This window comes from Heterodontus francisci, chromosome 9 (assembly GCF_036365525.1).
Source record: "Heterodontus francisci isolate sHetFra1 chromosome 9, sHetFra1.hap1, whole genome shotgun sequence".
Taxonomy (NCBI): Eukaryota; Metazoa; Chordata; class Chondrichthyes; order Heterodontiformes; family Heterodontidae; genus Heterodontus; species Heterodontus francisci.
In genome coordinates this window covers 37,818,257-37,832,981 of record NC_090379.1, presented here as the reverse complement: position 1 = coordinate 37,832,981, position 14,725 = coordinate 37,818,257, and the positions used below count along the sequence as shown (strand labels likewise).

The 14,725-nt window shown below is 41.8% G+C and overlaps 1 protein-coding gene across 19 annotated transcripts in view; it reads left to right on the top strand.

The window, feature by feature from the left end:
- The window catches only part of lrrc9 (leucine rich repeat containing 9), a 306,547-nt gene that overhangs the window by 137,553 nt on the left and 154,269 nt on the right, over positions 1-14,725 (top strand). For all 19 annotated transcript variants that reach the window (XR_010975669.1, XM_068038808.1, XM_068038817.1 and 16 more), the window contains one exon: positions 1,416-1,548. Coding sequence is in view for 18 of the 19 variants with exons in the window: in XM_068038808.1 (XP_067894909.1) it covers positions 1,416-1,548 (133 nt within the window). In the remaining variant the exon portion in view is untranslated. The remainder of the gene's footprint in view (positions 1-1,415; positions 1,549-14,725) is intronic.

Sequence of the window (14,725 nt, the reverse complement as noted above, 5' to 3'; positions counted from 1 at the left end):
GTCAAACAAAACCAACGGAATGGTTTTATTTAAATTGAATGGCTTCTCCCTCAGATGCCTGTTGCAGAATCTGTTTTGGGCTGTTGTTTATCAAATCAAAGTGGGCTATTTTCATGAATAACCTGGTTTTTAACCACCTACGTATCATAATGGAAAAAATGTAGCCAATACCATGATACATCATTGCCAAAAATACTTTATCAGTATTCACTGTTTCCCTCCAAGTGATTGTGAGTGCTGCATAAAACATCCTTTTATTCATTTCAATACACTGGGATTTTGTTCATTCATCTCAGAAAACTCACCAGTTTTCAGCACCTTCAAGTTATCTACAACCCTGGTTTGGTCATAACAAAGTACTGGAGTGCATAATTGTTTGATATTGGATGTTCTATCATTCATACCTTCCCAGGTTAAAAAAAATCTCCAAGGAGTCATCATTTAGTATGTTCCATTATCTTCAGGTTAATTCAACATGATCCTTTGGCTTTAAGTTTCTCCCAACTATACTCTTCTGTACTCAGTTTTTTGGCACTATGTTTACTAGCTTATGCTTTTTACTTTTCCAGGTTTTTCTTAGCATCCCTAATCATTTTTAATTTGCTAAAGAAACTGCTAAGCATGGAAAATATAATTACTATACTGTGTATTGCTGAAAAAAGAGACATGCTGTTGAAGCTTTTCATCTCTGCACTCACAAGGACATACGCAAGAATGCCAAAGGGAGCAACAATTTATACTGCATGAGAAAAGGGTGCTGATTGGTTGGCAAGTCAACTCTGATTAGTCGAGGTGTTACCCGGATGCACCAGGGGACTTCCTGTCCCCTACGCTTTTGTTTAATTCAAAAAAGGCTCAATGCCTGGACATGTTCCTTTTGCCTGCAGAGGACAGGTCCCTGCATATGAATATATATAGCTTCCAGCAAGCTTAAGTGAGCCACATTGTAATCCCAATTGACAATGTTAAGTTGGTTGTTAGTGTTATTCTTAGAACACTTGGGATTGTTCAGTAAGTACTGTCCAATCGCAGAATCGCATCTAACGTTATCTATTGTGTTCTGAGTTATGCAAGTATGGACTGCTTGAGTATGGTCAGTACTCTGCCTATTGCGAACAGCCAAAGGGATGTCCTGTTTGATACGATCTACCAGTCATTGAGATGTATGGCCTACATGTTGTACGTAATATATTGTTAAAACAGTTGGCTGTTTTTGAATGGAGTACAAAAGTGACATCTTTATACTTTTTTGATAAATCTTAGTTGATCTTTATATCTTAGTTGATATTTCACCTGTTTCCTTCAGACATGTACAAATTAGATTGTATGCAGTTACCAACCTAATAAAGTCCACTGTTCATACTTTTTAACACAACAAATGTAACTGATCCATATATTTTTGTTCATCCTCACAGTTTCTAGGTCGTGATGAGGCAGTCCCTCTCTGTAACAGTATGAGCTTATGTGAACAGCCCAGAATTGCTTACCTGCAGCGACAAACTAAAGCCCAAAACAGAAATTTTATTGACCCGGTACCTTTCAGATATGGTAAAAGAATTTTTTTTCCTCTTGCCTATATTTCTATTATTTCCATAAGAATTAAGTTGTTATTACTGCAGTATTATTCAAACATGCAAGTTAAGGATAATATACCATGATTGAGACTACCAAAAGTAAAGGTTCATAGGATCATATAATAGTACAACACAGGAGGAGGTCATTCGGCCCATCGGGTCTGCACCAGCTCTTTTGAAGAGCAATCCAGTTAGCCCGACTCCCCTGCTCTTTCCCCATATCCCTGCAACTTTTTCTCCTTCAAGTATTCATTTAATTCCCTTTGAATCTGTATCCCCGACCCTATCAGGCAGTGCATTCCAAATCCTAACCATAGGTTGTGTACTGTAAGATTTGATAAAATAGGGGTGTTTTATACCCCCTTCTAAAGTGGGAATAGACTTAGCAGCACAAAGCTTGTTATGAATCAACTTTATTGAGATAAAGGTAAGGACAGGTTTGTTAAGTTCTCAGATAAACCATAGTCACAAACTTCAGCAGTATTTAACAGTCAAACACAGATACTACTCATATCAGAGACTTGATGGCAGAGCGCATGACTCTTTCTCTTGCAACTTTGGGTCCTCAAGCTTTTGGCTCTCTCTCTCGTAGTTTATCTTGTTGTTCAAAATTCTCTGTACTACAGTAGCAAGGAATGGACTTCTTTTAACCTGGCAGATGTACAGTTAACACTCCCCTCTCCCAATCAGTGATTAGTCTTGTATTAAAGGATGCCTTTCTTAACCAACCAAGGATCGTTTTGTGATGGTTGCTAACCTTTCGGATTTGTGCCAGTAATACACAAAGGGGTCTTTGTGTTGTAGACTTTGTCTCTATACTTTTTCTCTTCGAGGATGCTTTATCTCACTACAAGACAAATCTCTGCAGAAGCTGTTTTCACTGTCTGCTCTCATGGTCTCACCCTTTTGCTGCAAGTAAGCATTTTAAAACTTGGCATAATCTTCCAGAATCCCCCTACCTTGACATCCTGTCTATACTGTGCCCTATTTCCTAAGGTTTTCCACTTTACCATATTACAAAGAAGGGTTCTAATAAAGCTAAATGTTAGTTTATGATAATAAGTAATTTGTTAGTTTATAATAGCTAGATTTTAACAATTAGTATCCTGGTTAGTAACTTTTAGCAACCTAATATTCTTACAGTACAAAAACGTTTTTCCTCATGTCGCTTGTGCTTCTTTTGCTAGTCAACATAAATCAGTACCCTCTGCTTATCAATCCTTCAGCCATTGGAAACAGTTGTTCTTTATTTACTTTATGTAAACCCTTTCATGATTTTAAACACCTCTGTCAAATATCCTAAAATAAAAGCAAAATACTGCGGATGCTGGAAATCTGAAACAAAAACAAGAAATGCTGGATTCACTCAGCAGGTCTGGCAGCATCTGTGGAAAGAGAAGCAGAGTTAACGTTTCGGGTCAGTGACCCTTCTTCGGAACCAGTTCCGAAGAAGGGTCACTGACCCGAAACGTTAACTCTGCTTCTCTTTCCACAGATGCTGCCAGACCTGCTGAGTGAATCCAGCATTTCTTGTTTTTGTTTCTGTCAAATATCCTCTTGGCTTTCTCTGCTCCAAGGAGAACAACCCCAGCTTCTCCAGTCTATCTACTGTAATCCCTCATCCCTGGAACTATTCTAGTAAATCGCTTCTCTATGTTTTCCAAAGCCCTCACATCTTTAAAATGTGGTGGCCAGAATTGGACACAGTGCTCCAGCTGGGACCAAAGTAGTGTTTTAAATGCGTTTAGCATAATTTCCTGGCTTTTGTACTCTGTGCCTCTATTTATAAAGCCAAAGGTCCCACATATCTTTTTAACAGCCTTCTCAAAAGAGCAGATGCATATCTAATGGCAATCCGTATGGCTCCTCTAAGTGCACATGGTTGCCTGCCAGAGAGCTTGTGCACAATGTTAGGGACCGGCTTGTATGCTATCTTCTCACACAGCATCCAGACTGCCCCAGCCAAAGCCAAATCCCAGCAGTCCACAACTGTCTGCTCACTTGCCAGAGTTCCTCGCAGCCATCTACTGTTGTGGGATGACCTTAAGAGGATCACCTTAAGAATTTGTAAGTGAAGGTCACCTGAGGAAGTGATGTTGCATCACACATGACCAGGGAGTTGTGGGTGTAGCCTGACAGAGTAAGGTGTGTGTTGGTGTGGCTCCTTCAATAGCTGAACACGTGTGTCTATAATATATATGTATACTAGTTAAGTTATAATAACTCATATTTTCTTTGGATATTACTTGTGACAATAATTCACATACCAAAGGAACAAGTAATATTACATTGTGGCAACGTTTAATTTTTTCTGAAGGGTACACCAAGAGAGAACAAGTAACAGCTGATTGCCTACCTAGGTAGGCAAAGATTCAGGCAGAGAGCACAGACAAGATGCAGGAGGTGTTGAAATTCTGAGTACAGTAAGCAATTTGCCAGGAGATTGGAACTTTCAACTAATGAGGCAGTGGGTCAAAAATTTGAAAAGAGGTAGTACAGCCATAACTGCTTTAGCTTTCCCTGTTTTTTTTGCTTGGTGGGCAGGGCCTAAGCCCTAGGCTGGACCAATGGAGGTCCAGCCTAAAGTAAAAAGGTTGGTTGTGACAGTTCCCAGTACTGCAAGCTTCAGCCCTCTGCAAAAAAAATGCTCTCTGTGTTTTAAAAAAAATTGAATGAGCTGTGTAAACAAAGAAAACCGTTGTCTTTCACTCTTAAAAGGGGCAGGCCTGCAAAAACAAACCTGTCTAAAAAAGGAAACAGAAAGTTGTACCTGTAAAAAAGAAAATCTGTAAAATGTCCTATATTTATATCAAAAAAAAAAGTAGGGTCAACCAGAAAATGGCTTTCAGGTATCCAGTTATAAACCGGAAGACGTGGACATAACATAAACGTCTGAATTTAAACTTTTTCGACAGTGAATGGAACTGTGTTTACTGGATCAAGAAGTGAGCGAACCAGAGAAACAAGCTATCAAAATCAAGATTGCACTGAGCAACGAGGGCCTGCAATGGATCAACACATCAGGATTGTCAGCTGAGGATCAGAAGGATCCGATCAAGCTATGGACATTCCTGGAGGAGCAACTCAAGGTGAAGGTAAATTTCCAAATATATAGGCCGAAGCTTATGACCTACCAAGCAAAGGCAAGGTGAGTCCATTGATCACTTTGTTGCCGAGACAAAGCTCAAGAATACAACTTCGCAGATATTGAATTGTTGGACGAGTTATAGAACTAATAAACACACCTACCCCAATAGAGGCCTTTCAAAAAGAAATGCTGGAAAAGAAGAAAAGGCACTACTCAATGATGGATGCACTACTCAATGATGGAAGGAAATTTGAAGCCATCATGGCTGGGCGCCAACAGTTACAAATGTTGGGGGCGGCTACAACAATTAGTATGGTAACCAAGGCTCAGAAGTTTGCTAAGCCCTGTGGTAACTGTGGCCTGACTCACTCAATTTGCAGTTGTTTGGCATACCAGGACCAGTGCAAAGCTTGTGGCATGCGAGGACATTGAGCAAGGCAGTGCAGAAGAGCGAGTTCTGAAACTGCACACAGGAATGGTGGCAGATCACATGCAGAGAGGACGCCTGCAAGACAACATGGCAAATGCAACAAAAGGTATACCAACACACAACAAAAGCCCAAGCAGGTACATCAGGCCAGCAGAGATACAAATTGTCAGGAGGACACGAGTGAAAAATGCACTAGTGCAAACGGTGAGCAAGCATTGGTATGATCAGGAGTCTCTCCTTGAGCTTCCAGTGCTTTGCAGCAAGTACTCGGAGGCCAGAGGGATTGCTGGTGATTGGTGATGTTGCCAGTCATCATTTTTCTAAGCTTTCCAAACAAGAGAATGAAGGCATTATATGACAGACAAGCAGGACCAGAATTAGCTCTGTTGTGAGTAGGACAGAAGGTTAGAGTCCTCAGTCATGCTTCGGGAACTTGGTATCCTGCAGAGGTTGCTAGGATATGCAACCAGCCCAGATCATATGAGGTTCAGACACCCAGTGGTGCGATTTTCAGATGGAACCGAAGTCAACTCAGGGAGCTGTATGAAAGCACTACGTGTGACAATTCTGTGGCATTGTCGGCACGTTCAAAGACAAAGTCTGAAGATGAGCATACAGAGGCTATGAGCAGAGGAAGAATATGCTAACCAGAGTTCAGAGTCACCAGAGACTCAGAGGAGTCATCAAGACGAGCTCAGTTCTGGGGAGAGGTTGACGATAACAAGATTGGGACGAATAAGCCAACCTCCTCTACATTTTACAGAGTGTTAAACTTGCTTATTTGTAAATAATGTTTTGTTTAAATCAGGTATAGTTAGTCTGAACCGTAACATCATTGTATATTGTGCACATTTGTTTTATCTTTGAAAAAGGGGGATGTTGTGGGACAACCTTAAGAGGACCACCTTAAGCTGTAAGTGAAGATCACCAGAGGAAGTGATCTTGCATCACACATGACCAGGGCGTTGTGGATCTAGCCTGACAGAGTGAGGTGTGTGTTGGTGTGGCTATATTTATGAAATTATAATAAAAACCCACATTTTCTTTGGATGTTACTTGTAGACCTGTGAGACTTGCAATAGTTCACATACCAAAGGAACAAGTAATATTGCATCTGCTATGGCCATGGCAAGTGTCATTAGTGGAGGTTAAGCAACCTTCCACCTCCCAAGTTGCAGCCACTGGGGAATCACTTCATGGGAACACTAGAATTAGTAACGAGCATCCAAGACCGGTACTAAGGGGTTGCACAAAGGTGACTTATCGAACAGCATCAGTCATGTAAGCATTTGTCTAATCAACAATGGAGTCTGCTGGAATAGTGAAATAAGAGATTTTATTTGATATACCTATTGGTCTTCATAGTCTTATTGAAATTTATGAGGAACAAAATAGTTGTACAGTTTGAGTGCTTTAGTATGGTAGGTTTGGGAACTGTGTTAAATGGAAGGAGGGACTGTTGGTACTGGGAAAAAAGGTGGGATTGAGGAGAAGAATCTTTGGAAACTCACTGAACCACTGATAGCTGTGCTCTACTGCTTCCTCTTACTCCTCATTCCCTTCTTGCTTCACTTCCTCCTCCTCTCCAAGGCAATCCCCCTTTAAATATCTACATTGTGCAGCATACAACAAAGAATGATGAACCATAAAACTCTTTCTGGGCTGTGCTGATGAACACCTCGAGATCTGTCCAAATGGAGGAACTGTTTCTTTAAGACACCATTGGTTTGCTCAATGAGAATCTTATTGATGTACACTCTAATTATGTCAGAGCCCATATTCTGTGCTTGGGTTCCTGAGAGGAGTCGTGAACCAGTAGGTGAGAGAATATCTCTTGTCCCCCAAAAGCCATCCTGCCACCCAGTGGTCTGGTTGAAATAGAGGGAGTACTGAAGACTGTTGCATTGTAGAAGTGTCATGACTAGTGCCAGGAAAATGAATGCAGACCTGCATGACTCACTACCTGCAAACACAAACAAGTTGCACATTGAGCGAATGGAATCGCTTCCTTTTCCGAAACAGAGCTGCTTTATAATTGTGAACCAGCAGAGCTACGTGAATGCATTCGATGACACCCTACACCTCCAGGAATCCAGCAACCTAGCAAAACCCAGTGCTCTTTCTTCCCGCCTGTTGGCCCGTATGGGGAAACTGACGACCTCTTGGCAAACAGTGCATCAGCAACCTGCTATATTGAGATGTGCACATAGTGATGACCCCAAAGCAATTTGGAAAGAGACAAAGGCATAAACATTTAGAGCCCTGGTAACCTTCACTGCCACAGTCATGCCCAATTCTCAGTGCAACAGGTAGCACAGGTATGTGACTGTCTCCCTGTTGAAACACAGCTGCCTTGAACACTCGTCTTCTGTGCGGTGCAGCTATGATGGTCAGTTCCTGAAGATCCGTGTGCTGTAAGGCCTCTGCACTCTTGCTTTCGTCTCTCTCTTCCAGCAGCCTGTATGGGTCTTCACTGCCTTTCTTGCTGCTGCGGCTGCTGCTACTCCTCTTCTGCATTTAGGAGCATCAAGGGTAAGATTAGCAGCATGCTGATGTTCAGCTATTCTGAACAAGAAAAATCAGTGAAACAATTGTAGCCCTCCACATCCTCTCTGTTCCAAAGTATTTTACAACCAAAGATTGGTTGGACAAATCAAATTAGTCACAATACCATAGAGGAGGAATTCTTGGAGTGTATACGGGATGGTTTTCTCGACCAATACGTTGAGGAACCAACTAGAGAACAGGCCATCCTAGACTGGGTATTGTGTAATGAGAGAGGAGTAATTGACAATCTAGTTGTGCGAGACCCCTTGGGGATGAGCGACCATAATATGATAGAATTCTTCTTCATCAAGATGGAGAGTGACGTAGTTGATTCTGAGACTAGGTTCCTGAATCTTAGTAATGGAAACTATGAAGGTATGAGGCATGAATTGGCTATGACGGATTCGGAAACGTTACTTAAAGGGATGATGGTGGATAGGCAATGGCAAACATTTAAAGAGCGCCTGGATGAACTGCAACAATTGTTTATCCCTGTCTGGCGCAAAAGTAAAACGGGGAAGGTAGCCAAACCATGGCTTACAAGGGAGATCAGAGATAGCTTTAGATCCAAGGAAGATACATATAAATTCGCCAGAAAAAATAACAGATCTGAGGATTGGGAGCAGTTTACAATTCAGCAAAGAAGGACCAAAGGATTGTTTAAGAAGGGGAAAATAGAGTACGAGAGCAAGCTTGCGCGGAACATAAAAACTGACTGTAAAAGTTTCTGTAGGTATGTGAAGAGAAAAAGATTGGTGAAGACAAATGTAGGTCCCTTACAGTCAGAAACAGGGGAATTTATTATGGGGAACAAAGAAATGGCTGACCAACTAAATGCATACTTTGGTTCAGTCTTCACAAAGGAGAACACAAATATCATACCAGAAATGTTGGGGAACACAGGGCTTAGTGAGAGAGAGGAACTGAAGGAAATCAGTATGAGTAGAGAAATGGTGTTGGGGAAATTGATGGGATTGAAGGCCGATAAATCCCCAAGGCCTGATGGTATGCATCCCAGAGTACTTAAGGAAATGGCCCTAGAAATAGTGGATGCATTGGTGGTCATCTTCCAAGATTCTATAGACTCTGGAACAGTTCCTACAGATTGGAGGGTAGCTAATGTAACCCCACTATTTAAAAAGGGAGGTAGAGGGAAAGCAGGGAATTATAGATCAGTCAGCCTGATCTTGGGGAAAATTCTAGAGTCCATTATCAAAGATTTTATAGCAGAGCATTTTGAGAACAGTGGTAGAATTGGGCAGAGTCAGCATGGATTTACGAAAGGGAAATCGTGCTTGACAAATCTACTAGAATTCTTCAAGGATGTAACTAGGAGAGTTGATGAGGGGGAGCCAGTGGATGTGGTTTATTTGGACTTTCAGAAGGCTTTCGACAAAGTCCCACATAAGAGATTAGCGTGTAAAATTAAAGCGCATGGGTTTGGGGGTAGTGTATTGCGATGGATAGAAAATTGATTGGCAGACAGGAAACAAAGAGTAGGGATAAATGGGTCTTTTTCCGAATGGCAGGCAGTGACTAGTGGGGTACTGCAGGGATCGGTGCTATTCACAATATATATTAATGATTTAGATAAGGGAACTAAATGTAATATCTCCAAATTTGCAGATTACGCAAAACTGGGTGGGGGGGTTGAGTTGTGAGGAGAATGCAGAGAGGCTTCAGGGTTATTGACACAAGTTGAGTGAGTGGGCTAATGCACGGCAGATGCAGTATAATGTGGATAAATGTGAGGTTATTCACTTTGGTAGCAAAAACAGGAAGGCAGATTATTATCTGAATGGCTATAAACTGAGAGAGGGGAATATGCAACGAGACCTGGGTGTTCTCATACACCAGTCACTGAAGGTAAGCATGCAGGTCCCAGGCGGTAAAAAAGGCAAATGGTAGAAGCAAAATACTGCGGATGCTGGAAATCTGAAATAAAAACAAGAAATGCTGGAACCACTCAGCAGGTCTGGCAGCATCTGTGGAAAGAGATTTCGGGTCAGTGACCCTTCTTCGGAACTCCTATGTATGTTGGCCTACATAGCGAGAGGATTCGAGTACAGGAGCAGGGATGTCTTGCTGCAATTATACAGGGCCTTGGTGAGGCCACACCTGGAATATTGTGTGCAGTTTTGGTCTCCTTATCTGAGGAAGGATGATCTTGTTGTAGAGGGAGTGCAGCGAAGGTTTACCAGACTGATTCCTGGGATAGCGGGACTGACATGTAGGGAGAGATTGAGTCAGTTAGGATTATATTCGCTGGAGTTCAGAAGAGTGAGGGGGGGATCTCATAGAAACCTATAAAATTCTAACAGGACTTGACAATGTAGATGCAGGAAGGATGTTCCTGATGGTGGGGGAGTCCAGAACCAGGGGTCATAGTCTAAGGATACGGGGTAAACCTTTCAGGACTGAGATGAGGAGAAATTTCTTCACCCAGAGATTGGTGAGCCTGTGGAATTCGCTACCACAGAAAGCAGTTGAGGCCAAAACGTTGTATGTTTTCAAGAAGGAGTTCGATATAGCTCTTGGGTCTAAAGGGATCAAAGGGTTTGGGGAGAAAGTGGGAACAGGTTACTGAGTTGGATGATCAGCCATGATCATAATGAATGGCGAAGCAGGCTCGAAGGGCTGAATGGCCTACTCCCGCTCCTATTTTCTATGTTTCTATGTTTCAAACAGCACCCAAAACAGCCAGAAACTTAACCCAAAAGCATCTCAGCAGCCTTGGATGACTAAGCAGACAATTAATGGAGGTGAGGATCCCTTTCCATACTGCTTCTGAACGCTGTTTCCTGATTGTTCCCTTCATGATGAACTGGGCCGATTAAGAAGCTGGAATTTGAGGCTTGCTTTTGCACTATTTCATGACCGTCCATGATTCTGGGGCAGGACCCTGATTATAATATTTAATTGATGCATGCTGGTCAGTGTCAGCTTGGATTAACAAAATTGGCTTAAAGATAGAAAAGAGCGAGTCGTGGTAAATGTTTATTTTTTAGACTGGGGAGTGGCAGACAGAGGTGTTCCCCAAGGGTCAGTGCAAGGACCATTGCTTTTTTTTGATATGTATAAATGACTTGGGTATTGGAATAGAGAGTAAAATTTCAAAATTTGCAGATGATAGCAACTTGGAGGGGTGTCAGACTGTGAGGATGATACAAATCAACTGCAACAGAACATAGGCTAGCAGATTGGGCAGACAAGTGGCAAATGGAATTTGCAGAAAAGTGTGAGGTGATACATTTTGGCAATGAGTGTCCCCTGGCAATGCAGAGCTTGCGCAGAGCAATCGCCAACGTCATCAGTGTGCCTGCACACTTGCCAGCCTGTCAGTATGAGTACGCACGTGCGCGCGCCGACGTCACCACGTAATGACGGCTGCACGTTATGATCTAACCATGCACTAAGTGGGCAAGTGGCCAACCTGGGGGGTGGGGTGAGGGGGCGAGCATCGAGATAGGCAGCGAGTAGTGGGAGGAGGAGAAAACGATGGGATGGAGCAGCGAACAGTCAGGAGTGACGGGAGGGAATGATCAGATGAGTGCAGGAGGGAGTGGGAAGAGAAAGCGGTGATTGAGGCGGCGATCGCAGAAGGGAGCGGGCTACTTTTGGAGGAGATGGAGGCGGCGATCACGGCCATTGAGGGGTGAGGGGGTTTGGGTTCAATTCACTTTATTTGTGTCAAGTTAAGCAGCGCCATCTTTATTACTGGTAGCTGCCTGAGATTTCACAAACAATGACATTTCAGTTGATGAGGCTGCATTTGCGCATGTGCCAGTAGTGTGCCATCTTGTGGTTGCGTTGTCAGAAAATGAAGCCTTTTGGCAAAGGGATAGGTGTTACAACCAAGGCGGGCAGAGCGCACTGTCTTTCTCTAGTTTTACTTCTCCACAGGTCACAACATATATTTAAATGTTTACCCAGTTAACGTTATGGCCAATTGTATACTCTATTTTTATTTCAGAATAAGATACACCAACCAGGTTTCTTTAATAAACAACAAAGGAATTAATTTATTATAAAACAAGACTTAATCAACAAAAATGCAAAGCTTTAACTCACAGTTTGAAATATGACAGTAAATATATATATTCCCTTCTAAATACCAAACACACACACAAACACTGGTTAAAGGAAAGATAAAGATGCTTTGACCAAAGTTCTTGTTAAATCTTGAAGAAAAATGATAAGGTATGTTATGTTCCAGGTGGTGTACAGTCTGGCATCCAAGCACACATAGATGGGTCACTGGGATCTTTTCAGAAGCAGTTCATTCAGGAGATGTTGAGAGGAAGTTTTCCAGAAGCTTCTCAGGAGAAATGCTGCTTCAGTTTCTCTATTTCTTATGGTTGATTCTCTGGGTTTCTCAAAGAGGTGGAAAAAGATGAGTTAGTCTTCTCTTTTAGCAGGCTGACCCCCAACTGATTCAAAACAGTATTCAAAATGAAGCCAACTCTTGACCACCATAAATCTTGACATGTCGCTTCTCTGTAAACAACTCCCATAGTCAGGAGGCACCTGCTGTTTCTTTAGCTGAAGACATGTGACTTCCAGTCAATGTTTTTAAACAGAAAGCTCAAGTCCTTACAGTGACCTTTTTAAAAAAAAACAAAGTCCAAATCTATGGAATCACTTCAGTCCCAAGTGAATCCATCTCCACAATCTGCAACCACGAGTCCTCAAAAACATTAAAAAATAGAAGCACTTTTATAACACTTCCATCCTTGGAGGAAGGAGACACCATTTTTAAATGCATTGCATTACAAAATGTGAAAAAAAAGATTTGAAAAATTAAAACATATTTACACATTCATTCTGATTCACTCTTTACCTGTAACTCATACAGTTCTGCTTTGTACTCAGATAACACAAAGCAAAGTTAAATTCTAGACAAAGCATCAGCAATTAAATTGTTTTTCCCCACAATGTGAATAATCTTTAAGTGATAGGGCTGCAATAGTAAACTCCATCGAAATAGTCTGGCATTCTGGTTTTTGAATTTTTCCACAAAGGTTAGGAGGTTACGATCAGTATATACTAGTGTCTTTCTGTATTCGTGGCGGGTGTATACTTCAAAATGTTTACGAGCATGTAGTAAGCCCAGGGTTTACTACTGTAGAGTATCTCTTTTATAATCAATTTAGCTTTTTGGAAAAGTATGCCATTGTCCTTTCTATGCCCAATTCATCGTCTTGTAACAGGACTGTACCGACCCCCAAGTCACTAGCATCATTTGTACCTTGAAGGGCTTAGTAATATTTGGGGCAGCCAACGCTGGTTCATTGATCAAAATGGCTTTTAGCCTCTCAAAAGATGCTTGGCACTCTTCTGAACACACTACCTTGGTTTTCTTTTTTTGTAGCAAATCCATCAGTGAAGCAGCTATAGTACTAAAATTTGGTACAAACATGCAGTAGAAACCACACATCCTCAAAAACCATGATTTCTCCTTTAGTCTTAGGGGCAGGGAACTCCATCAATACTTGTACTTCTGCTGTTCTTGGCAATACTTGTCCTTGCCCTACTATATACTATATGCCCTCAGTAGGTTACCCACACTTGTGCAAATTTCACTTTTGGCCAGGTTTACCACCAAATCAGCTGACTGTAATTTTCTAAATAGAGCTTTTAATTGTTCCAAATGGTTTTTCCAAGTGTTGCTGTATACCAGCACATTATCAAGGTAAACCACACAATTAGGAACACTGGCAACCACTTAGTTCATGAGTCTCTGAAAAGTTTCAGGGGCATTTTTCTTGCCCAAATGGCATCACTTGGCATTGGAAAAAACCATCTGGTGTGACAAAGGCCAATATTTCTTCAGCTCAGAGTGTTAAAGGAACTTGCCAGTATCCCTTTAACAAATCTATTTTGGTAAGAAATGTGGCACTGCCAACTCTGTCAATACAGTCTTCCAAGCGAGGAATTGGGTAGGCATCTGTCTTTGTTACTGCATTATCCTTTCTGTAGCCTATGCAAAATCTAGTTGAACCATCAGGCTTCGGCACTAACACAACTGGGGAGCTCCAGCTGCTTTGACGGGATTCAATTAGGTGGTTTTCCAACATGTATTGGATTTCTGCTTTCAGCTGGACCTGTTTCTCTGGACTTAAGTAATAAGGATGCTGTTTTATAGGAGAGAATTTTCCTACATCCACATGTATGGCTAAAGTTGTACATCCTAATTTATCCCTACAGACTCCTTTAAATGTTGTGAGTAGCCTTGTTAAGTTTTCTTGTCGTTCTGCCTCTAAATATGAAAGCATAGTGTCTAATCTCCCTAACAATTCAGTATTAGCTAACCAGATCGTCGGCACTTCAATTTGACGTATTGAGAGAGTGGTCATCAAAGCATATGGGATCTTGGGCTTCATAAATAGAGGTATTGAGTACAAAAGCAGGGAAGTTATGCTGAACCTTTATAAAGCTCTGGTTAGGCCCTACCTAGAATATTGTGTTCTGTTCTGGTCACCATTCTTTAGGAAGGATGTGAGGGTTCTTGAGTGGGTTCAGAGGAGGTTTACCAAAAAGGTTCCGGGATGAGGGATTTTAGCCACAAGGTTAGGTTGGAAAGGCTGGGGTTATTCTCCTTGGAGCAAAGGAGATTGTGGGGAGATTTGATAGAGGTGTACAGGATTATGACAGGTTTTGATAAGGTAGACAAAGAAAAGCTGTTCCCATTAGCTGATGTTACAAGGACTAGGGTTTTGGGCAAGAGATGCAGAGGGAATGTGAGGAGGAACCATTCTATGCAGCGAGTGGTAATGATCTGGAACTCGCTGCCTACGAGGGCGGTGGAGCCAGAGACAATTAATGATTTCAAAAGGGAATTGGATGGATACTTGAAGGAAATAAACTTTCAGGGCTATGGGGATTGAACAGGGGAATGGGACTGACTGGATTGCTCTACTGGACTCGACTGGCATGGACTTGATGGGCCATAAATTGTAAATGTGCTATAAATGACTCTGTGACTGTAAGAAATGAGCTGGCTATCTAAGCTGAGTGGATGTTAAATAGATAAACACATGTGGTTGTCATACATATGTGTCCTCCTGTTGACATTATAGAAATGTA